Below are 24,178 nucleotides of genomic sequence, written 5' to 3' on the forward strand. Positions count from 1 at the left end.
AAATATTGAACCTAAAAGAATTTATTCAACAACTTAGTTCTAATTAATTTAAATAAATCTTAAAACATTCTATTTCTTTAAATTAAATTACTCATTGACTTAATTAAATTTAGGAGTATCTTTCTTCTTATTAATTTTATCTTTAATCTCCAAACTCTGGTCCGGCCTCGCGTATTTATCCCGAAAAGATAAAACTAAACATCTACTTTTATAATAAATAAAACACTTCATACTTATGTAAAATATTCATTTCTAATTTTAAATAATATAAATTATGCATGGCTTATACGTAATCTGATTTTCGGGTTCTACACATAAGCACGCTGGAAAGACTCGTCTTGGTACAGTGAGGACAGTCGTCAAATCTGGGGCGTTACACTAAAGATGATTGAAAACTTCCCTAAAACTTCGAAGAAAACCTTGGATCACGATCAGATACTATGGTTACTGGCACACCATGCAATCTCACTATATGATCAATGTACAGTTTCGCCAGTTTCATATAAGTACAGGTACGATCAAACGGAATAAAATGAGCTGATTTAGAGACAATCTATCAACAATCACCCAAATCACATCACAACCACGATTAGAACGAGGTAGATGTGTCACGAAATCCATAGCAATGTGCTCCCAGTTCCATTGCGGCACTTCAAGAATATGCAACATTCCACCAGGTCTCATTCTTTCGGCTTTAACTTGTTGGCACGTTAAACATTTAGCCACAAAATGAGAAATATCTTTCTCCATACCTTCCCACCAATAATAAGCTCTCAAAGTATGATACATCTTTCAAATTCCTGGATGAATACTGTGCCGACTACAATGTGCTTCTCGAAGTATAACTTCTTTCAAATCTATCAAATTAGGAACCACAAGTCTACCATTAAAGCGCAGACTACCATCTGAGGCAACACTAAACTTTTCTGTCTGACCAATTCGAGACAATTCTTTTAATCTTTGAATGTGCGGATCGGTCATCTGTGCTGCTTTGATTTTGGATAAAAATCTGTGGCTCAACTTGAATAGATGACATTATAAAGTAGTCTCCACTGATTTGATAAAGTCCCAATTGCTCGTGAACTTTAGAGATAGTCAAAGATGTCAGCATAGCATTCTGAACTTTCCTGCTGAGAGCATCTGCAACAAGATTCATTCGACCTGGTTGATACTGAATCTCACAATAAAAGTCTTTAAGCAATTCCATCCATCGACGCTGTATCATGTTCAAGTTAGGCTGTGAGAAAAGATAGTTAAGACTCTTGTGATCCGAATAAATCACAAACTGCTCACCATACAGATAATGACGCCATAACTTCAATGCAAACACAATGGCAGCCAACTCTAAATCATGAAATGGATAGCGGGTCTCATGCGGTTTCAACTGACGAGAAGCATATGCAATCACTCGCACATTTTGCATTAAAACACAACCAAGTCCATTCAAAGATGCATCTGAACAAACAACATATCCAACTGATCCGGATGGCAAAGCTAGCACTGGAGCTGTTGTCAACTTTTCCTTCAAAGTCTGAAAACTCGACTCACATTCATCAGTCCACACAAAACGTCGATCTTTTTGCGTTAATTGGGTCATAGGCCTTGCTATAACATAAAATCCTTCAATAAAATGCCTATAATACTCTGTCAATCCCAAAAAGCTGCGAATATCAGAAATATTCGTCGGTGTTGTCCAATTGATAACAGCTTCCACTTTACTAAGATCCACTGATACTCCTTGAGCTGTTATAACATGACCCAGAAATACGACTCTGTCCAATTCACATTTAGAAAATTTTGCATAAAATTGCGCTGCTCTGAGTGTCTAGAGGACTAACCTTAAATGTTCTCGATGCTCCTTCCTTGTTTTCGAATAAATCAGAATGTCATCTATGAAGACAATAACAAATCTGTCTATAAATTCTCGAAAAACACGATTCATCACATCCATAAAAACCGCTTGAGCATTAGTCAATCCAAAAGGCATGACCAAAAATTCATAATGTCCATAACGCGTTCGAAATGCTGTCATCGGAACATCTTCCTCTCGAACTCTAAGCTGGTGGTAGCCAGAACGAAGATCGATCTTTGAATACACTGATGTACCCTGCAACTGATCAAACAAGTCATCGATACGCGGCAGGGGATACTTATTCTTCACTGTAGATTTGTTCAACTGCCTGTAATCAATGCACATTCTCATCGTTCCATCTTTTTTCTTTACAAACAATACCGGAGCTCCCCAAGGTGACATGCTTGGTCTAATGTAGCCTTTTACTAGAAGTCCTGTAATTGCTCTTTGAGTTCTTTCAATTCCGCTGGAGCCAAACGATATGGTGCTATCGAAATAGGATTTGTCTCGGACACCAACTCAATGCTAAAACCAATTTCCCTCTGGGGTGGAAATTCAGGAATTTCATCGGGAAATACATCAGGGAATTCCTTGACAACAGAAATATCCGAAACTTCAAATCTTTTTCCCTGAGTCGCATCAACTGCATAGATCATGAATCCTTCATTTCCTGTCGACAAGATTCTAAACATTTCCATTGCTGACACTGATGGAATACATGATTCTAAATCACTACCGTAAAAATTCCATTTACTACCATAATACGGTCTGAATCTGACAACTCCATGGAAACAATCAACGGTAGCTCGATAATTAGACAGAGTATCCATTCCCAGAATACAGTCAAAGTCAGACATATCTAGCTTGATGAGATTAGTTATCTTAATATTATCACCGAATCTAATCACACAATTCAGAACTATCTCATGAGACATCAAACATACACCGGCAGGAGTAGAGACTAACACAGTATCTATCAATGGATTAGTAGCAATCTCATGCTCATCAGCAAATACAACAGATATAAATGAATGAGATGCTCCTGTGTCTATCAGTATGCACGCAGGATGATTAAAAATAAGGCAGATACCTGCGATAACTCCGCCCTGTGCGTCTTGAACTTGATCTTGAGTTAGAGCATGAACTTGAGCCTGCTGTGGCCCTGGGAAACGCTGATGTGCAGAACCTCTAGGCTGAGGATAGCTAGACTGATGAAAAGACTGAGTAGGAACAAAAGTCCTAGTTGCTTGTCCTCTAAAACCCTGACCAAACTGAGGTTGCTGAAATTGTTGTCTTGCTGTATTCGGACATACTCTAGCATAATCTCCAACTTGCCCACAAATATTACAAGATCCTTGAACTCCCGTACACTGAGTACTGAAATGCTTACCACCACAACGATCACAAAATACTCCAACTGGTGACCCAACTGAACTTCCTCGCTGACTGCAGGAACTAGAAGAACTACTACGAGTCTGTTTCTTGAATTGTTTCCCTTTGGCCTTATAGTTTTGCTGCTTGGATTGCTGATATGGCTGCGAAGGATGATACGTCAGTAAAGGACGGTATAGTGGTGCACCCACTGGCATCGGCACATTACCTCCGAAACTCTGAGGAAAACCTGGTTGAACTGACTGTGGTTCTGCCAAAAGTAAGCTTGCCTCAACATTCTTGGCTTTCTCAACGGCATCGGCATAATTAACAGGCGCTCCAGCTACTACCAAAGTGCAAATGGTTCGATTCAATCCTTGCATAAAATGTGATAGCTTGTTTCGATCACTGCTAGCAACATGAGGAAAATAGGCAAGAAGCGCTGAGAATTGAGAGACATACTCCACTACAGTCATGTTACCTTGAGTCAATCTATTGAACTCAGCTTCCTTGGTGGAATAATATGAAGGCGGTGAATACTCTCGAGCAAACTGAGCGCAAAACACATTCCAAGTAACTCTTTCACCTGATTCTTTCAGAGCTTCCTCAGTAGTTTACCACCATAACTGAGCTCGGTCCTTAATTGACAATGGCCAACTTAAGCTGCAAATCATGGGTGTAATCCAACATATTAAACAAACGCTTCATACTTTTTAACCGCGCTATAGCTTTCTCGCCATCTTCATTTCCAAAGAATCGAGGAGGACGCATGTTCTGAAATCGAGATATCACTAATTCCATTTCACCCATTCCTCTCGTCAATTGATCCACTTCACGCTCAACATTAAAAATTCGTGCTTCACCACGAGGACAACGACCTCGTCTTCCCCAATCAGTCTCGTTCAGTACTCTCACATTAGGAGCTTCAGACTCCTGGACAACTTCCTTTCCTTTTCTACTCTTCCGTCCAGGTGCCATCGACAAGACTCAGGTATTTAATCCACAGGCAGAGAAAAAATAATGGGTTGAGTATAAAAGCATAAACTTAAACTAATACGCTCTAGCCATGCTGAGACAATTAATTCAAAACATAGAAACAAGTAAGAGCAAATAATCAAACACATGCACAATCATTTTATTTGTGTCTAAACTCGAGTGTCCTAGACTCTAATTCGAGCGTATCCCAGTTACGCTCTGATACCAAACTGTCAGGACCCGTGCTCTACTTAATATTTAATTACCAAAAAACAAGGATTAATTGGTGTAAACAGCGAAAACGAGTTTAAAACATTCATTTGGGCCTACATAAATTTCGGCATGACCTCTCCGTAAGTAGGACATCCCAAAAATTTCAAAACACAACAACAACAATATACGCTCGAAAATAACGTCAAGTTCACAATCAACCCAACAAATATCCTACAGCCGCACTGACCAGGACTAGACACAAAATATCACGAATAAAATCCAAAACAACATAAAAACATCACCATACAACTACACAGGGCATCTCCCTGACAAATGTATCCAACCAGTATAATATATAAATATCTGGGAACTCTGACTCAAACCAACTGACTACTGGGTACCACTCGCTGATGCTCCACCAGACGCGTCAAAACCCCTAGAATGACCTGATATGGCATCAAAAACAACCACAACATAAAAAAAACAAGGGTCGGACCCCAGTACAACAAACCAGTAAAATCACGACGTATATAAAAGACATGTAATAATACCAAGTAAATGCAATGCTATGCGATGCATGAATGGTAACAATGGAACAACGGATACCCAATGGAGTCCAAACGAATAGCATCATCAACAGTAACAGTGGCCACCCGTGCCAGGAATGCATCATCAAATCGCCGCTCGTACATGCACGTAGCATCGGGAATGCGAGTAGCTAAGTCCCTCGGAAACCTAGCTGGAAATTAGAGGAAAAGCTCAAGACTTCAGTTTTACAAATTAATCCACCGAGAACAACCAAAATTTGAAGCCAAAAGCTTACCTAAAACCGAATCGAAGCTCATGCACAGTGCTGGAAAACATGGCCGATCGAACTCGATAACTTCCAACTCATGGCGGGAAATACTCTAATAGGTTGAAGGAAGAAAGTTTGCTAAGCTGCTGCACTATTCTCCGACCACCGGTGGCGCTGCGAGACTGAAGCAGAAAGATGAAAGGAGCGACGAGTTGCTAGAAATGGAAGAGAAGGGATTATTTTGTTTCATCAGATATACGCTACACAAAATGGGTTGGATATATTTAAATAAAATGGGAAATGGGCTGGGCTTACTTATTGTTATTGGGCCTCACAGAAACAAGGAAAAAATGAAGCGTATAACGTACTCTCTGAAATATTGATACCTGTAACTCTTTCTGCATAGACATATCCGTGTATATTTTCTCTAGATCTTTTAACCGTTTTTTTCTAGCCTCTAGCTCTCGATATGAAGAATCTGTCTTCCTGCATGTTGACCGTGTTTCTATACACTATTAAACTAAACTCCTCAATTACGTATAAACCATGCATAATTGCTACTATTTAAATTAAAAATGAATTTTTATGAATATGTGAGGTGTTTTATTTATTTTAAAAGTAGATATTTAGTTTTATTTTTTTAGATAAATACGCGAGGTCGGACCGGAGTTTGGAGATTTGAGATAAGATTAATAATAAGAAAATATTCCTAAATTTAATTTAAGGCAAGGAATAATTTAATTTAAAGAAATAAATTTTTTTAGAATTTATTTAATTAATTAGAGCTAAGTTGGTAAATAAATTCTTTTAGATTCAATATTTAATTAAAGCTTAATTTAAAATATGTAAACAAGTGGGGATAAATTAATCTAAGTATAATATATTCAAGAAATTAAACATAACATTTAAATACTTAAATTCTAAGTTAAGCTTACCATGCAATGTTCTATTCTAAATTAAATTGTCATTCATAAAAAAATATATATAATGAATGTATTAAACCTTAAGAATTTAAAATGTAAGAATTAAAACACTAGCACACCATGCAAGAGGTAGTAATAATATTTTGTTAAGACAATTCAAAAATTGTAGTAAACCTCATTCAAATCATCTCATTAGCCTTTAAGGTGAATACAATTCCTCACCTTTAATTCATTAGTTATTAGAGAATTCAAACACAATAATATACCTAGAGTCTCCCTTAACCCATCATGCTAGTAACTGAACGAAATCATGCAACAAAATGAGGAAAGGAATCGGCAACTAAGGGAGAAGACACAATTCAAAAATCCATTCAACTCTTGCACTTGTAACTCCTAACTAAATGCATATTATTACCCCCTTAACACCTCCTATAACACCCTTCTTCATTGCCTAACAAACCCACAACCCCACCTTCAAAATTACTAGAATAAAACATAAGCAAAATAATAGAGAATAACAGCAGCTGAATAAGAAGGAAGCCAACTCCGATCCCGTCGCGTTGTATTGTCGTTTTGATTTGTTTTTCTTCAAAACAAATTCCAGGCATGTATATATTATTCCTTTGCTCTACAATCAAGTTATACTAGCTATTTTAAATTTGTATATGTTCATAAATCATGGGACAAACCAAATTTTGACAGCAACACTCTCCAAAAATCTGTACAGCTTTTCGGTTTATGATGTGTGCTTCACGCTTCAGTGTTTTATGTTGTTGACAGGGGGATTGCTCGAGTCCAGGCTTACAAAGCTGCATCTAGACATCATTTAGATTGTGTTAGGGTGTTTTTGTTTCATTGGTTTGAGTCCATACAAGTCGAACAAGGGCATGACAACAATTAAATTACATAAGCTACAGAATGTGGTTCAATATTCTGTCATGTGGTGTTTAGAGTGGGTGTTCGAATCCTGGCTGCCCTAAGGGCTTGTAGCCATGGTTATAACCCTACCTTAACATGTCTAGGACGTGAGCAAATCATCCTTACAAGGAATAGTTCACAGATCCATCAGAATTCCATCAAAAACAACACAAGTGCATTTCGTTTTTTTTTTCATTCATGTGAGTGCACCCTTCGGTTTTCAGTGTTTGTATGAATGATGGTTGGCTCCTAGCCCATAGCCATGGTTCACACAACACTCTATCATGTCTAGATTGAGCCATGGTTCACACAACACTCTATCATGTCTAGATTGAGCCATGGTCAATCAAATGGCCATTGGAACGACCCAAGACAGTAAACCATGTCAATACATCACACTACACAGAAAGTGCATTCTCGGTTGAGTACTGTAATTGTCTTAGGGGGTTGCTTGGTTTGTGGTTGGCTTTTAGCCCTTAGCCACGGTCCACGCCATGCCTTAGGATGTTGGTAAGAGTCTCTGGTTGGTGGTGTAAGCCACAAGGGTCATTAGTTTCATAAATTGAGCAAAACAAACACCATAGTTGCTGCTGTAACTTTTGTTTTTGACATCAACTTTCATTTCGGTTCAGGAGGTTTTTATGAGTTCTTGGTTGGCTTTTAGCCCATGGCCTTGGACTGGACAGTACCTCAATGAGTTAGGAAAGTCATGTTTTTGGCCGTTTGTGATTTGGTTAAGTTTAGAGGTCGTACGAGAATTTACGATGAAAGGTGCCAAAATGAAATCGAAAGAGCGTTTTACATTTTTGGATTCCTTTCACCTATTTTCGTGTTTTACAGTTATTATGCATATTTTTCAGTATGTTTGGGGTATTTTAATCATGGTTAAATATCGGTTTAATGTTGGTTCGGGTTGGTACGAAGCCATGGTTAAAAATCAAATTATTGGTTCTAATCGTCTCGTTTTTGGTTCTATTGTTATGTTTTTGTCAAGTTAAGATTTATTGCATGTGTCACATATTAGAATTACATCGCAGCAAGCCTGGGAACGATCCAACTCATCCGGTAAAAATAAGGTTATAATTATATTACGTGCATAAAAATATAAAATGTTTGTTTTTGAGATATATGCTATATGTCTTGTGGCCATCTTATGCGTATGGATTTGGAAGTCGATAGGCGCAACCGAGGACCTCTCCGCCTGGTGACTTACAACCGGTTATGATTATGTATGGGTACGGACATCCAGTCCAAGGGCTGTGATTGATCTCTACCGCCTAGTATACTGTGGTTTAGTCTGATCAGGCGCTTACGTTATGTTATGGGCCACTTGCTTAGAAACATTATCTCTACCAGAAAATTATGATATTACATGACAAAGCTCTATTGAGCAAAACTTTTACGTATGATTTTCAGATATGCACGTAGTTATAATTATTCATGATACAATTTTCACCGTACGCCTTACGATACTTTATTCTTACGATTACATGCGGTTTTACGATATATTTACTTGTTATTCACGATATATACATGTTGAGTCTTTAGACTCACTAGACTTGATTGTTGTAGGTATTGACGAGGTCGAGACCGTGGGCGGAGACTAGTGAGCGATCTTGGGACAACAGTAGTAAACCCGAGGACCTCATGATTTAGTTTATGCACTTTTTATTATTCAAACTCAGTTTTAATACGTTGAATTATTTTAAATCGATGTTTACGTTGGTTTATTTTTAAATTGTTGGTTGAACATTATTCGCTTCCGCTGTTATTTTAAAGTTAAAAATTATTTACATGTTTATTTTAATTGGCCGAAGAGGGCGGGGGGTGATCGTCGGTTCCATCAGTTGCACGGACAATGAGCGGCTCCTGACAGGCTTCTAGGTGGAGGAGAACATGAATGAACCGACCCACACGAGAATGAGAGGGATTCCGAGACTGTTCAATGTAACGGACTGTACAATTGAAGAGGGCTTAAAATATTTGATTGGTACTACTCATATCACGAAGGTGCATTTTTTTTCGGTAGCTCCTCACATAAGAACTCCAAAGTTAAGCGTGCTTGGCTTGGAACAATTTTGGGATGGGTGAACTCCTGGAAAGTTTCCCAGGGTGCATGTGAGTGAGGACATAAGCACGCTGGAAAGACCCATCTTGATACAGTGAGTACAGTCGTCGAATCTGAGACGTTACAGACTGTCTCATTGCCCCTTGGTCATTGAACTTTTGAAATTGGCCTTCAGATAGTTTTATCTTAATTGCCTAGAATACATATTAGACGTTCTTTCTAAAGCAGAAGGGAATAAAATGAATTTGAAGAAATAAATTAATTGAGCTATCAGAAGCGACCATATCTAATAATGAGAAAAGAATAAACTTTGGTGGTGACATAACTGTTATAACATGAAATTGACTACTCTAAAAAATGGGTATGAAAACTATCAAGAATCAGCAGAAAAAGGGCTTGATCACTCACCTGTTGTCGGCATAATAAACATGTTTGGATGATGACTGATTGTCAAGAGAATGCAGCATACCATTAAGTCTTTCATTTTTCTGCATCCAAAAAGTTAAATTTCAGAATAAAGAACCTGCATGACAGCTATCTTGAGAATCTGAGACCCAAAAAATCAGTGTTAGGATCGGTTATCGTAATCGTTGAGCTATAATAGCTCGGTTCTTGAAATATTGAACACCGATGAATCAAATCGAGTTTCGTTTTTAAACCAAGCGGAAGACACACGAAATAATACTTCGTAGAAACCTGATTCAATATTTTGTAAAGCATTTAAAATATATGCAAGTTGAATGAGTAAAACCATTTTGGTTGAAGCATTTTATCAAACACTTGATATGCAATATTTTGGTATTTAAATAACACATAAAATGCTTCAACAATGCATCTTTAAAAATAGTGGAAATGATAAGTAAATGCAATAAATAAATAGATACGAATTTGTTTATGGATGTTCGGAGATTAACAACTCCTACGTCACCCCTTCTTCCCCTTGGGAAGGATTCACTAGAAGACTTTGATTTATACAACTCATTGTACAAACCCATTCAGCTAGGACTTACCCACTGTCTAAAACTGAACTCCTAGAACTCAAGATTGTAGGCAGCACCTCACAATCAGCATTTTGTTTAATGTCTCATATGCAAAAACTACAACACAATCTTCAAATTCGTCTTGCTGGAAAATTTCCCGACCGGTCAACTCAACTGGTCATTCAGTTCAACTGGTCAGCAGCTGGTTCAGTTCAGTTGGTCAACTGCTGGTTCAGTTCAGTTCATCTGGTCAGCAGCTGGTTCGGTTCAGTTCAGCTGGTCAGCTGCTGGTTCGGTTCAGTTCAACTGGTCTGGTTCAACTGGTTTTCAGCTGGTCTGGTTCAACTGGTCTTTAGCTGGTCTGGTTCAGCTCAAATGGTTTGGTTCAGTTCAGTTTCAGCTGCTGTGCTGCTTGCGCAGAACCGGTAGCTTCATTGCCATTTATCAGCATCTTAAGCTTCTATTCAGACTTTGACTTCTGAAGATGATTTTTAGATCATTGTCTTATCTTTCCAACGAATACTGAATCGCTTCGTTTCAATAACCGAGCTGAGAGATATGACCAAAATACCACAGCTGCTCAAACCCAACTGATTGCTGTTTTCGTGTCATCAGTTCGGTCATTCCGCGATCAGTTAAACCATGATAACATCCGATTTTGCCCAACTGATGTAAAATATGACTTGTCCCAAATTGAGTTTTCTAATAAGTCCAATTGGCGGATTGCCATTTGGATCATCCAGCTGAGAGATATCATCAAAACACCAAAGCTCGGCAGAAATTCAGTTTGTGCAGAATTCAGATTCAGCTTGCTTCTGATGTTTGCAACTTCACACTTGAGTAAATATGTTAGAAACACAATAACAAGTTTTTTTAACATCAAAATCAAGATTGCGAACATGAAATGTTCCAACAAACCAGAAACTCTAAAATAAAACCTTTTTTTCAGTTTGAAGCTTCTGCAAAATATATCCAATGTCTTGGGTCTTCATCAACATCAGCTCTTCGTTAGTGTACTTATTAACCTAGACTCCTTTACAAAATCGACATTCAACAGCTAATATTCAAATTACACTCAAACAAATATCCTCAAAAGAGAACAGATAACCTCATAAAAATAAAATTTTCCAGCTTACTCAGGTTTATGGACTCCGCCAACAGTTTTTGTTTTAATCATCTTGAAGTAAAGTCATCTGGGTTCCTCAATGCTGATTTTTCCTTAAGTTTCTGTTATAAACACGCAGAAGAGACTTACCATAAAATAAGAACTCGCCAACTTTCGTTCATAAATGCTACCAAAACCAACAAGACGCAGGGTAGTAGAAATTACCAGTAAATTCTGCTCCTTCTGGTGATAGGCTCGTGCACGAATGACATAATCTTTATGTTTTTCGAGCAGCCCAAATTTCCTTCTCAAATGCCTGGTACACACAACAAATCATCAATTGAGTGAATCGGAAATATACGTCAAAATATTTCAAAACGAGCAATAAATAAATTAATGGCCCCAAAAAATAATCACACTTACGGCTGAGCGCGCTCCTTGTGAGCTTTTCTTGGAATAGCATTCCTTAAAGACGACATCTTTTGCTAGCAAAAAAATTCAAAGAACTTTAAAATCAATTTACGCACTTCAGAAAGGCAAAAATCACTACAGAAAACATAAAGGGCTAACAAAAATCTTGAGTTGAAATAATTTAACCGTGAAACAACGAAGATTATCGGTACAAAAAAAAAACAACGGATTTATTTCGTATTTAAACCAAATTCAAAATAATTATTAAGCACAGAAGACTCGCCTGTGGAAAGCGGTGAAGGCTTAGGGTTTAAAGGAGACACCAATGCAGAGAATCTTGATTTGATGAAAGTATTTTATATTGTGGCAAAAAAATTATTCTAAATTAACTAAAATTCAATCATGCAAATTGGCTTCCTGGATTGAGTGTAAAAACTTATGTGAGACGATATCACGAATCGTATTTTGTGAGATGGATCTCTTATTTGGATCTTCCATGAAAAATATTACTTTTTATGGTAAGAGTATTATTTTTTATTGTTAATATCGGTAGGATTGACCTGTCTCACAGATAAAGATTCGTGAGATCGTCTCACAAGAGACCTACTCCTGATTGAGTATACAAATACACACACAACACACAAAATTATGATATCACTGAAATAAACAAACAAAATCTTGATATTATATTAAAAAATTTAGAAATAATTTTTTTATGATTTTCTTATAATTAACTAGAATAATTACTTAAATATGATAGTATTTTATTATTTCAAATTTATGAAATTGTTAGAGATGATATCATATTTTAAAAGATTAATTTGGTTTATAAACATAAAGAAATATTTATTAGCATATGATAATTATAGACGAACCACAAATTTTATAAAAATAGGCTTTGGCGATATTTTTTATTAAACAAAATAAAATATTTTATCATTTGTTTGAGCTGATTTTTGCTACATAAAAATTAGATAATGACATTAAATTTAATTACTTCAGGTCTCTTAATGTTTAAAAATACTAATATCATTGTGCATGCAATTATTTGTAGAGTTTCATTAATTTTTAGATTAAACTATGAAGACTGATATTGAAAATATTAATGATTCTTTTGTTATAGTTTGGAATTATTATTTAGATAATGAAAAGGGTAAGGCGACGGTTACGGTTCGCGATACGTCACCGCTGCGTCGCATTCTAGAAGCGAAGGTTTTTCAACTCCCGTCGCTTATAGCGACGGTTCTTTGGAAGAAGACCACCGCTAATTTTGCGACGGTTTTAAGAAATCGTCGTTAAAATTAAGCGACGATTTATACAAAACCATCGTTAATATTAGCGTAGGTTTCAAAAACCCGTCGCTATATGTAGCGACGGTTTCGTAAAATCCGTTGCTATATTTAGCTTGAACCGTCGCTATATAGCGACAATTTTATGAAAACCGTTGCTTATCAAATTATGCGACAGGTTTATATAAATTGTCGCTCTATAGCGACTGTTTTGATAAACCCCGTCGTCTTTAAAATTAAGCGACGGTTGATTGAAAACGGTCGCTAACATAGCGACGGTAGAATACAAGACCGTCGCACATGGGCGACAGTTTGTGGAATTGACGCAATATTAGCCATCAATACAAGACAGTCGCCACGCCTTCCGTTTTTTTGTAGTGTACCGCGCGATGAATGACAGTTGTAAGTTTATCCACTCTCAAATCCAAATCACGTTCTAATAACTTCACTACTCTATTCTTCAATTCTAAAGCCATCAATCTTTGTTCCTGAAGTAACAATCAATATTTCATCCAATAATCGGACAGCATAAATCTTCAATGGCTTATAAAAAAACATGGTCTCAATCTCTTTCAGCGGATACAAGATCATTTTCCACGAACTTAGGAATCTCTTTATTCGTGTTTAATAGTAATTCTTGAACTTCCTTATCAAACCCATAAAGTAAACATTGATCAACATCGAAGTCAAGGCAGACCACTGCCTAAACAAACCCCACCCAATTCAATGTTGACTATCTTACATTCAAACAACCTTTTTATCAAATCTAGAAATGCCTTATCTTCAATTTTCTCACCCAGTATCAAAAACAACTTATCAATATGGCCAGAACTAAATAATTCACGATCAAATTTAACAATAAATCACCAACTTGGGTTCACCACCGAATTCTTTAAATACCAAATCGATGTGTGGCGGCCCAAGTTTGCTCGCTTGTCATAGCAAAAGGTAGCAAACCTAAAAACTTATGCATAAACCATAAAACTTGTTTGAACTCTCTCCAAAGTAACTCTTTTATTACACATATATCTAAATAGAACATATTTTTAAATGTTAGTTTTCTAATATATATATATAAAACATTCAAAACAACACTCTATTTTCCCACTTTTTTCTATTATATTTTTATGGAAAACAATTTCGACAATGAAAATATAAGCTATAAACTTTACACACATTATTGTAGTTCTTCGCAGTGAAATTTGATGGATCTGACTGCTCTAATGGAATAGTATTTTTGGGAACTTAAAAGCATGAAATATCACTATATCGGTAACTATATCTTTTTCATTATTTATAATATTATATTATTATTTTATATAATATAACAACTTTCAGTCACACCATAAATTCAACATGTGTTTTTCGATTCGATCACCGGTCCGGTTATGAAGGTGATCTGGTTATGAAAACATTGAAGTATACTTTTATTTCCAACATCAATCACAGAAAAATTATGTTTCAACGTTTACGGTTGTTCCGATTAAAAAATCACGCAGTTTCCACAAAGTTACGAAAATTGTGCTTCCCAGATGATTACAGGATATTGTTGCACGTCCCCTCCTTAGGTTCTCATTCAAGAAATCTTCGTTATACAAGTATTCTATTCAACGTTTCCTTTCCTGTCGTCATTTATACACGGGTCTTGAAGTGGCCGGGACTAACCATTTCATCTTTACGCAGTTTGCGTTTCTTACCCTTTTTCTGCACCAATGATGCATTAAAATGATTACCCTACAGCGAAACAACGAAAAAATGAAGCGTATAACATACTCTCTGAAATATTGATACCTGTAACTCTTTCTGCATATACATATCCGTGTATATTTTCTCTAGATCTTTTAACCATTTTTTTCTAGCCTCTAGCTCTCGATATGAAAAATCTGCCTTCCTGCATGTTGACCGTGCTTCTACACACGATTAAAATAAACTCCTCAACCACAAATTCTAGTCTAACTTCCTCGTTGTAGAAGAGAAACAAAAGTAATATGAAGGCCTAAAGCCAAGGAGAGACTGAAAAGAAATTTTGAAATCAACCAAAGAAAAACTCATCAAAAGGAAAAGGATTTGTGCACGGCGGACAGATAACCAACCATTTTATTCGATAAAGTTATGTTCTACAAGAAACAGAAAAGTCATTTGGAATAAAACTAAATACCCAAAATCAAAGTAGAAAGATACAACATAGAAAAAGGATTAAATTTTAGGAAAATGCAGAAACGATTGCCAACAAGCAAGACCCTTTAGGGAATATGATAGATAGTAGTTCATGATACAAGAAACGTCAGTTGGGTTTAAATGCTCTAGCACTTGTGCATCAATTCGATTTCTTGAACCAAAGTTCGTCAAGTGGCAAGGATAAATGATGGAGAAAAGTACCATCCCCTAATTCCCATAAAATTTATACAAAGATACAGCACTCACAATGACGGGATAGTATTGATCTCTGGGAAGAAATAGAAGCCCAGTAGAAAGTCCAGACAAGACAAAAAGGACACACGACCATAAATATTTATCATGCACGCATAAATGGAATTATAATTAACTCACATAGCATGCGATTGATATTCCCTATTGGTATATATTTGTGACCAACAAATCCAAAAAAGTATTTGAAGAGAAAACTCGAACAATAGCAGGGAATACCAAAGAAGTAGAAATTGAAAACTAAATTCAATAAGAAAAATAAGATATTATGACAAGGCGCCATATATCACCATATTCAATCAACAAGTGAGGTATTGATAACTTAAAGGGGGTAAAGTATGGGTGGTGAAGAGACAAATGAAAGAGCTGTGAGGACAGGCAGACTAAAGCAAATTATTTCTGATTGTCAAGGAAAATTTGTAGTCCACTTCGTTTTTGCGATATAGCTTATGGATTGACGGTAATGATATCATTCGGTACTCGGTAGGGATCTTAATTGTGGGGAGGCAAGTAGAAGCAGGTTATCAACCTGGAAATCCAATTTCGTAGGAGGCAATTGACTAAAAAAAATATCTTTCAGTACCTCAAAATAACTTTAGGCAAGTCTTTAAAAGCTGATGGGTTCCCTTGTTCTGAAACTTTTTTGCGTACTTCTCTTGCCTCCTCCCTAGAAAGAGAATCAACAGCCAACCAACATACTTCATGAAACACAAAAATATCTACTATGCTCAAAATGCTATACTACTGAGCAATATTTGCCCTGCACCATTTTATGCATTAATACTTTGTGTGACCAGTACATTACCACCAAATCACTGTCTTGGATGAAAAAAAAATTCTGTCATTTGCAGACTCACAAGTGTAAACATGGAATTCAAGTGATTCAAACAGAAGTTCCAGAGAAGACAGTCTCATTGCCCCTTGGTCATTGAACTTTTGAAATCAGCCTTCGGATAGTTTTATCTTAATTGCCTAGATTACTGTGGAGGATCGGATTGAGTTTAGAAGGCGGGGGTTGAATAAACTCAATGACAAACTTAATAATTCTTCTTCCGATGTGCTAAAATCCTGTTAGAGATATTAGCAATTCTTGTTCAAGTTCAAAGACCAGCAGATCACAAGATAATGTGCGGAAAACGATCTGTCGGTTAGTTGGTGAAAAATGATAAAGCAGAAAAGCAGTAAATAGCACAAGGTTTGTTTCTGGAAGTTCGAAGATGAATCTTCTACGTCTCCCCTTCTTCTGTTTCTAGAAGGTATCACTAAAAAACTTTGGTGAATACAGTACAGCAGTTGTACACACCCACTTCAACAGGACTTACCCTTCGTCTATTGAAACGCTTAGCTTTACAACTCAACTTCTTGAATGATCTTAAGTTCTGGAAAAGACTCTTTTCCATTTACAAATTCTTCTATCAATGATTTGGTGAAATGAATAGCTTAAGAAGATATAACAGAGAATAGCTAGCACAATATGATCTTGATGATCAAAAGTTTGCAATGAAGCGTGTGCTGCTTTTTCAGTGTTGAGCTTTTTAGATAACAGAAAGTTCTAACAATGCTCGAATGATATTCTTGATTCAGATTTTTGTTTTCAACACCGATACACTTGACAAAATCCTTCATCTCCATATATAGGCTCCATTTAACGTTCCAAAATCTGAACGGCTCTTTAACTTTTCAGTGGTTCAGCTTTATTGCTTGAAATGGACCCTACAAAAATAATCAGTCTCAGTTCATACCAAAAATGGTAAACCGTATGAAATGTTCTCGTATAACATTGAATGGCATTTAATGAAGCAATAAATGCTAGTATCACGTTTAATAGATCAACGGTAATATTTAGAGACTTTGAGATACGCAAGATTCTGTTAGTGTATATTTCGAATTTTGTATCCTTCTAGTTCTTGTTTTAGCTAAGAAATTATTTGTTTAAGCAGTACTTGATAAGTGCTGCTACTGGTTTTAGCGTGATCTAAGTGATTCTGGTTTACATCTACTGGTTTTGTACTAATCCCAACATCTACTGGTTTTTCCTTAGCATCTCCACAATAAATTTAATTCTAACAATTTCCCCCTTTGTGGTGATGCCAAAACCTAGATGTTCTGTGTTAGTAAGGTAGAGAAGAGAACGGATTAGATAAACAAAACAATTGATATCCAGAGAAAATCACATAAAACACAAATTAGTTAATTAGGACACAAAGAAAACTAATATGTTCCAATATCTCTGAAGGTAGCTTCATCTGGATTTTGATTCCTTCCAGTTGAATGAGGTCTGCTGCTACTTGCTCCAGTTCGATCTTCTTCCCTTTTTTTGGCATAATCAGGAATGACCCTAGCAATTAGTTCATCCATTCGCCCGGATAAGTTGTGAATGCCATTTGTCAGCATCTCCAGATATGGAGCCTGATTAGAAACTCGATCATTTATAGCAGTGATAGTTTGAGATTGAGAATCAATCTGGGCATCCATCAGGTCCATGGTAGTGGAGATTGATCGAAACATATCATCATGCTCGGTGATCCTGGTAAGTATGTCCGATTGAGCAAGCGTGATTTGACCAGAATTTCTTGAGATAGCTTGTCGAAAAACAATGATCTCAGCATACATTTTATGCATCGATTCCACCGTGTTCTGTATTTCTTTAAACATGCGGTTTCGGAAGAACTGAGCGTCATGAATTTCTGCGGCATTTTCATAAGATATCCGTTTGACCAAGTCTGAAAGATTTACCAGATCCCTTTGTAGAGCATCAATTTAGAATTCTAGATCAAATGGTTCCTCAGCTGAGGAATGAGTTCTTTCTTTCAATCGTTGTTTAATTTCCTCCATTCTGGCAATGCGTTCAGGAGACGGCAAAGAAGGAATAGAAGAATGTGCAGCTTCTGCTTGAGTCGTAACAGCTGGTTCTGGTTCAGCAGAAGGTCCTTCTGAAGCAGTAGACTGTTCTGTTGGCCTTTCTTATGGTTGCTGCAAGTCCGCAGCAGGTTCGGATATAGCTTGTGGCTCAACAACAGAGGGTGAAGTATGCAACAAAGTTGCCATGTCAGCTTGATGAGCTTCTGAAAAATGCTCAAGTGCTGGAAGAGATGAGGAAGCAGTAGCCATAACAGTAGCATTGGCAGCAGCAGTTGCAGATTCTGGAGAAGGTTCAGTAGAAGTGGGAATGTCTTGAAGCAAATCATCTTGTGCTCTTTGGGTCGGAACAATCGATTCAATTACCTCATCAACAGAGGCCAGATCATGAAGAGAGATCAAAGATGATGATTGAGTAGGAACTTCTACAGGTGCAGGAGTACTAGAGACCTTGACTTCAGAAGAAGCTTTGGTCGGTTCCTCAACTGTCTGACTCTTCAAAAAGGTGGGGGACAAAAGTGATACTGAACTTTGGAGGCCGAGAGAAGACCTTTTCCTTATTAGCAATTTGTTCAAATAGAATTGTCTGCTGCTCCGACAAAATTTGAATGACATTCTGGTCATGAAAAGCAGTAGGACTAGAAGAGTCAAAATTTGACTTTAATGTTTTCAGAACAGTTTCCATCTTCTGCAGTTTGAATTTTTCCAGAATGTAATTTCGACGATTTATAGCTTCTATCACATTTCGTGTCCCGGCAGCATGAAAAACCTTTTTCTCATTTTCGACTATTTGAGCATAAACACCAGTAGTTTTCAAAAAGGTGATTGGATGGTAGACTCGTACCTTAAGCCAATCGTCAAAGAATTTCATATCTTCTCTGGTTGAGATCTCAACTTCTTCCAGATGAAGATCAATTGCTGTTTGGATTGAGGAGGGAGCCACCGGTGATTCAGACAACTCAGTAATCTTACCTTTCTCTTTTTCAGAAGAGACAGAGACTACTGGTTTAAAAGCAGACGAACCAGTAGCTGATTCTCGAATGACCATACCAGAAGCTGGTCTGAAGCTTTGAGCAGGTGAAGGCCCTGATTCAATTGATTTGGCTTTGGTGGATGAGACAACTGGAGGAAAAATTTGTCGAAGGGGGACATTTCCATTTCAGAAAGAGCTACTATTTTCTTGATGCGGATGGTTGTGTGTGGCTTCTTCTTGGATGGAGTGGGAGGCAGTGAAGCTTGCTGAGTGTGTGCTGCTGATTCTCCAGATTCCGTTTTGTCAGAATCAGACAAAATCACAACTCGTTTTCGTTTAATTTTCTTTTGTCCCTCAGCCTGAGATTCTCCAATCTCCTTCTTAATGGCCACAAATTCACCAACGTTCGGCTTTGACCTTAAAGCAAGCACACTATCAGCATCAGTCATGGTCACCGAAGAGCCATCCTCTTCTGCTGTTCCAGGAAAACCAGCATCTTTCAACATTGTACTGATTTGTACAGCAAATCCAGTACTTTTTCTGAGAATCATATCCTTCATAATACGAAACAGAAAACGACCCCAATCTACTTTCTTTTCAGAAGTGATGGCCACCATCACTTGAACCTTTTCTTTTGTTAGTTTGTCAAAGGTTCCAACCTTAACCAACAAGGCTTTTGCTACTATATCAGAGAGTACCTGGTACTCAATTTTCAGTAGCTTCTTAAAGCATGAGGGTGAAAGTTCTTCTCCTATGGCTGAAAAATTTGTCAAGGCGATGGACATGTCTTCCTTTGATATGTCCGAGAGCTCAGAAAGTCCAGAAATCGGTAGGAAGAAAGTGGAACCGAGAAGTGCAGCATCAATAGAGATTGATGCAGCTCCTTGTGCATAGGTAATCTTTCCTTCCACAACTTCTGCTTTAGCATAGAAATCTAGAAGAGCAGACTTGTAGATAAGAGCAGGCGATTCCAAGAATTTTCGAAGCCCAGTCTTTTCCAATGATTTGAACATTTGACAAGATTCTCATCCTTAATAGTGAGAACAGATGCAAAATTCACCTGATAAGCATTCAAAGTATATGTTGCGGCCATTTCTAAGTTTGAGAGAGAAAAGAGGTATATTAGCAGTAGATGCGAGAAAGAAGTAGAGGCAAGGAAATAATCTGAGTTCGTAAAGAGTAATGAAGACGAAAAATGATTAGTTAACAAATGATATGTACAGCCGTTAGTAAACATAGGGACACGTGTCGATATGTTAGTAGAGATAGAGACAAATGTGTCAGTTACTCTACTCATTTCAAAATATTTTAAAGAATTGGTGGGCTGTCCGAGGCAGTTGCTAAATGAAAAAAGAAGTTGATTTGTCGTTTTATGATAATATCTACTGGAAGTGGATAAGGTGCTGAAACAAATGCAGCACTTCAACAACTTCTGGTAGATATACTGTTTTATCGAAAAGATAAATCATATTCTAATATAAATGCAATAAAGATGTTCCCCCTCAATTAATGCAGTAATAATGGATATTAAACACCAGGCGACCCTTGGCAATCTTTTCAAGATGAGGCCAGATCATGAACAGAGATCAAAGATGATGATTGAGTAGGAACTTCTACAGGTGCAGGAGTACTAGAGACCTTGACTTCAGAAGAAGCTTTGGTCGGTTCCTCAACTGTCTGACTCTTCAAAAACGTGGGGGACAGAAGTGATACTGAACTTTGGAGGCCAAGAAAAGACCTTTTCCTTATTAGCAATTTGTTCAAATAGAATTGTTTGCTGCTCCGACAAAATTTGAATGACATTCTGGTCATGAAAAGCAGTAGGACTAGAAGAGTCAAAATTTGACTTTAATGTTTTTCAGAACAGTTTCGATCTTCTGCAGTTTGATTTTTTCCAGAATGTAATTTCGACGATTTATAGCTTCTATCACATTTCTTGTCCCGACAGCATGAAAAACCTTTTTCTCATTTTCGACTGTTTGAGCATAAACACCAGTAGTTTTCAAAAAGGTGATTGGATGGTAGACTCGTACCTTAAGACAATCGTCAAAGAATTTCATATCTTCTCTGGTTTAGATATCAACTTCTTCCAGATGAAGATCAATTGCTGTTTGGATTGAGGAGGGAGCCACCGGTGATTCAGACAACTCAGTAATCTTACCTTTCCCTTTTTCAGAAGAGGCAGAGACTACTGGTTTAAAAGCAGACGAACCAGTAGCTGATTCTCGAATGACCACACCAGAAGTTGGTCTGAAGCTTTGAGCAGGTGAAGGCCCTGATTCAATTGATTTGGCTTTGGTGGATGAGACAACTGGAGGAAAAATTTGTCGACGAGGGACATTTTCCATTTCAGAAAGAGCTGCTATTTTCTTGATGCGGATGGTTGTGTGTGGATTCTTATTGGATGGAGTGGGAGGCAGTGAAGCTTGCTGAGTGGGTGCTGCTGATTCTCCAGATTCCGTTTTGTCAGAATCAGACAAAATCACAACTCGTTTTCGTTTAATTTTCTTTTGTCCCTCAGCCTGAGAATCTCCAATCTCCTTCTTAATGGCCAAAAATTCACCAATGTTTGGCTTTGACCTTAAAGCAAGCACGCTATCAGCATCAGTCATGGTCACCGAAGAGCCATCCTCTTCTGTTGTTCCAGGAAAACCAGCATCTTTCAACATTGTACTGATTTGTACAGCAAATCCAGTACTTTTTCTGAGAATCATATCCTTCATAATACGAAACAGAAAACGACCCCAATCTACTTTCTTTTCAGAAGTGATGGCCACCATCACTTGAACCTTTTCTTTTGTTAGTTTGTCAAAGGTTCCAGCCTTAACCAACAAGGCTTTTGCTACTATATCAGCGAGTACCTGGTACTCAATTTTCAGTAGCTTCTTGAAGCATGAGGGTGAAAGTTCTTCTCCTGTGGCTGAAAAATTTGTCAAGGCGATGGACATGTCTTCCTTTGATATGTCCGAGAGCTCAGAAAGTCCAGAAATCGGTAGGAAGAAAGTGGAACCGAGAAGTGCAGCATCAATAGAGATTGATGCATCTCCTTGTGTATAGGTAATCTTTCCTTCCACAACTTCTGCTTTAGCATAGAAATCTAGAAGAGCAGACTTGTAGATAAGAGCAGGCGATTCCAAGAATTTCGAAGCCCAGTCTTTTCCAATGATTTGAACATTTTGACAAGATTCTCATCCTTAATAGTGAGAACAGATGCAAAATTCACCTGATAAGCATTCAAAGTATATGCTGCGGCCATTTCTAAGTTTGAGAGAGAAAAGAGGTATATTAGCAGTAGATGCGAGAAAGAAGTAGAGGCAAGGAAATAATCTGAGTTCGTAAAGAGTAATGAAGACGAAAAATGATTAGTTAACAAATGATATGTACAGCCGTTAGTAAACATAGGGACACGTGTCGATATGTTAGTAGAGATAGAGACAAATGTGCCAGTTACTCTACTCATTTCAAAATATTTTAAAGAATTGGTGGGCTGTCCGAGGCAGTTGCTAAATGAAAAACAGAAGCTGATTTGTCGTTTTATGATAATATCTACTGGAAGTGGATAAGGTGCTGAAACAAATGCAGCACTTCAACAACTTCTGGTAGATATACTGTTTTATCGAAAAGATAAATCATATTCTAATATAAATGCAATAAAGATGTTCCCCCTCAATTAATGCAGTAATAATGGATATTAAACACCAGGCGACCCTTGGCAATCTTTTCAATCTAAACCGTTGAATTTGAACAGTCGCAATGATCCTTATCTCCTTTGAATATCACTATAAATACCTGCAAGGAGTAAACAAGGTTAAGTATACATTTAAATAAAACTCGAATGAAGAAAACAATCTGATCCAGAAGCCGAGGCAAGAATGTTCAGAAGATAGCTTGCTGCGAAGAGGATGTTGGAAGAAGTCGTTCTGTACATAATGATCCTTGGATCAAACTCTTGGAGTTGTAATATTAACAATCAAAGAGATTGTTTGCTTTCACTAAGATTTAGATGTAGTATCAATCCCTTTCAGAAGCATTCTAATGCAATAAGAGAGTGCTGGTGGATCGATGGTGCTGATATCTTCTGTGAGGCATCTGATTATACATTAGTGCTGACAAGACCCAAGCTTGCTAGATTCTTACAAGACCCAAGCTTGCTGGAATCTTTTCGAAGAAGACCCTCCTTTTCTTGCTGAAATACTTTGCGACAAATACTACAAGCTGCTGATATTATTGAAGACATAAGCTTAATTAGTCTAGAATTTTAGAAGACGTTTCGATTGTCTTGAAATTTCTGTAACTTCTGCTTTGTGTGATGTACTGGGAAGATTTCTAATAAAATTTTAGTTGAAGTACTTGGTGTTCCTTTATTCCTTTCTACAAACAACTCAATGTTAAATGAGTAAAATGAATAAATGATAGATGATGAATTAAGTTCAGAAGAAAGTATGTCGTCTTATGATAGCTTCTACTGGAAGATGAAAAATGCCTTGTTTTGTTAATGAGACAAAATACCTTCTGCATCTGACACAAAATCACAGAGAATCAGAATAAAGTTTTACCTAAATTAGTGCAATAATTTAATGATAATACTTGGTAACTGAACCGATGATAGCTTGATATGGGATGCTGCATATTCTTTACTGTAGGCAAGACTATTTTGAACTTTGGTGCCTGGTCTGTCATCTATAAATATGAATCAAGTGGGTAAACCAGATAGTCATTCTTAAGAGAAATGTCCAGAGATAATAGTCCTGATTTGACCGAGGAGTTTATGAAGGAGGCGATTGCTGCAAGGAAACAAGCAATAGAAGACAAGGTGCTGAAGAAAACACTTGCCACTTGGACTAAAGTCTATGAGCTTCGGTCCTCCTTTGAAGCTGGGTTGTTGGCTACTACCAAACAGCTGGTAATAATGGAGAAGTATTATCGACGTCTCCACAGTGCTGATAGTGCAGACGTCTTTTCTGATGATGGCGTCTACCTCCTCATGCTCTTAAAGGAGCGGAGGACTCTGAAAAAGA

The 24,178-nt window shown here is 37.3% G+C and overlaps 2 protein-coding genes across 4 annotated transcripts in view; both read right to left on the reverse strand.

The window, feature by feature from the left end:
- Positions 1–2,277: 2,277 nt before the first annotated feature.
- Positions 2,278–3,699, reverse strand: LOC140842893 (uncharacterized). Its single transcript, XM_073211099.1, has one exon. It carries the CDS (start codon positions 3,697–3,699, stop codon positions 2,278–2,280), a length of 1,422 nt encoding a protein of 473 aa, XP_073067200.1.
- Positions 3,700–11,426: 7,727 nt separating this feature from the next.
- Positions 11,427–24,178, reverse strand: part of LOC140803098 (probable U3 small nucleolar RNA-associated protein 11) — a 54,376-nt gene continuing 41,624 nt past the window's right edge. For 2 of the 3 annotated variants that reach the window (XR_012111763.1, XR_012111760.1), the window contains exon 2: positions 11,433–11,517. The gene's annotated coding sequence lies outside the window, so the exon portion shown is untranslated. Of the gene's footprint in view, positions 11,518–11,624; positions 11,685–24,178 lie in introns of those variants that run through there. The other variant, XR_012111762.1, reaches the window with a different exon arrangement.

The sequence above is a fragment of the Primulina eburnea genome, chromosome 10 (assembly GCF_022965805.1).
Source record: "Primulina eburnea isolate SZY01 chromosome 10, ASM2296580v1, whole genome shotgun sequence".
NCBI lineage: Eukaryota > Viridiplantae > Streptophyta > Magnoliopsida > Lamiales > Gesneriaceae > Primulina > Primulina eburnea.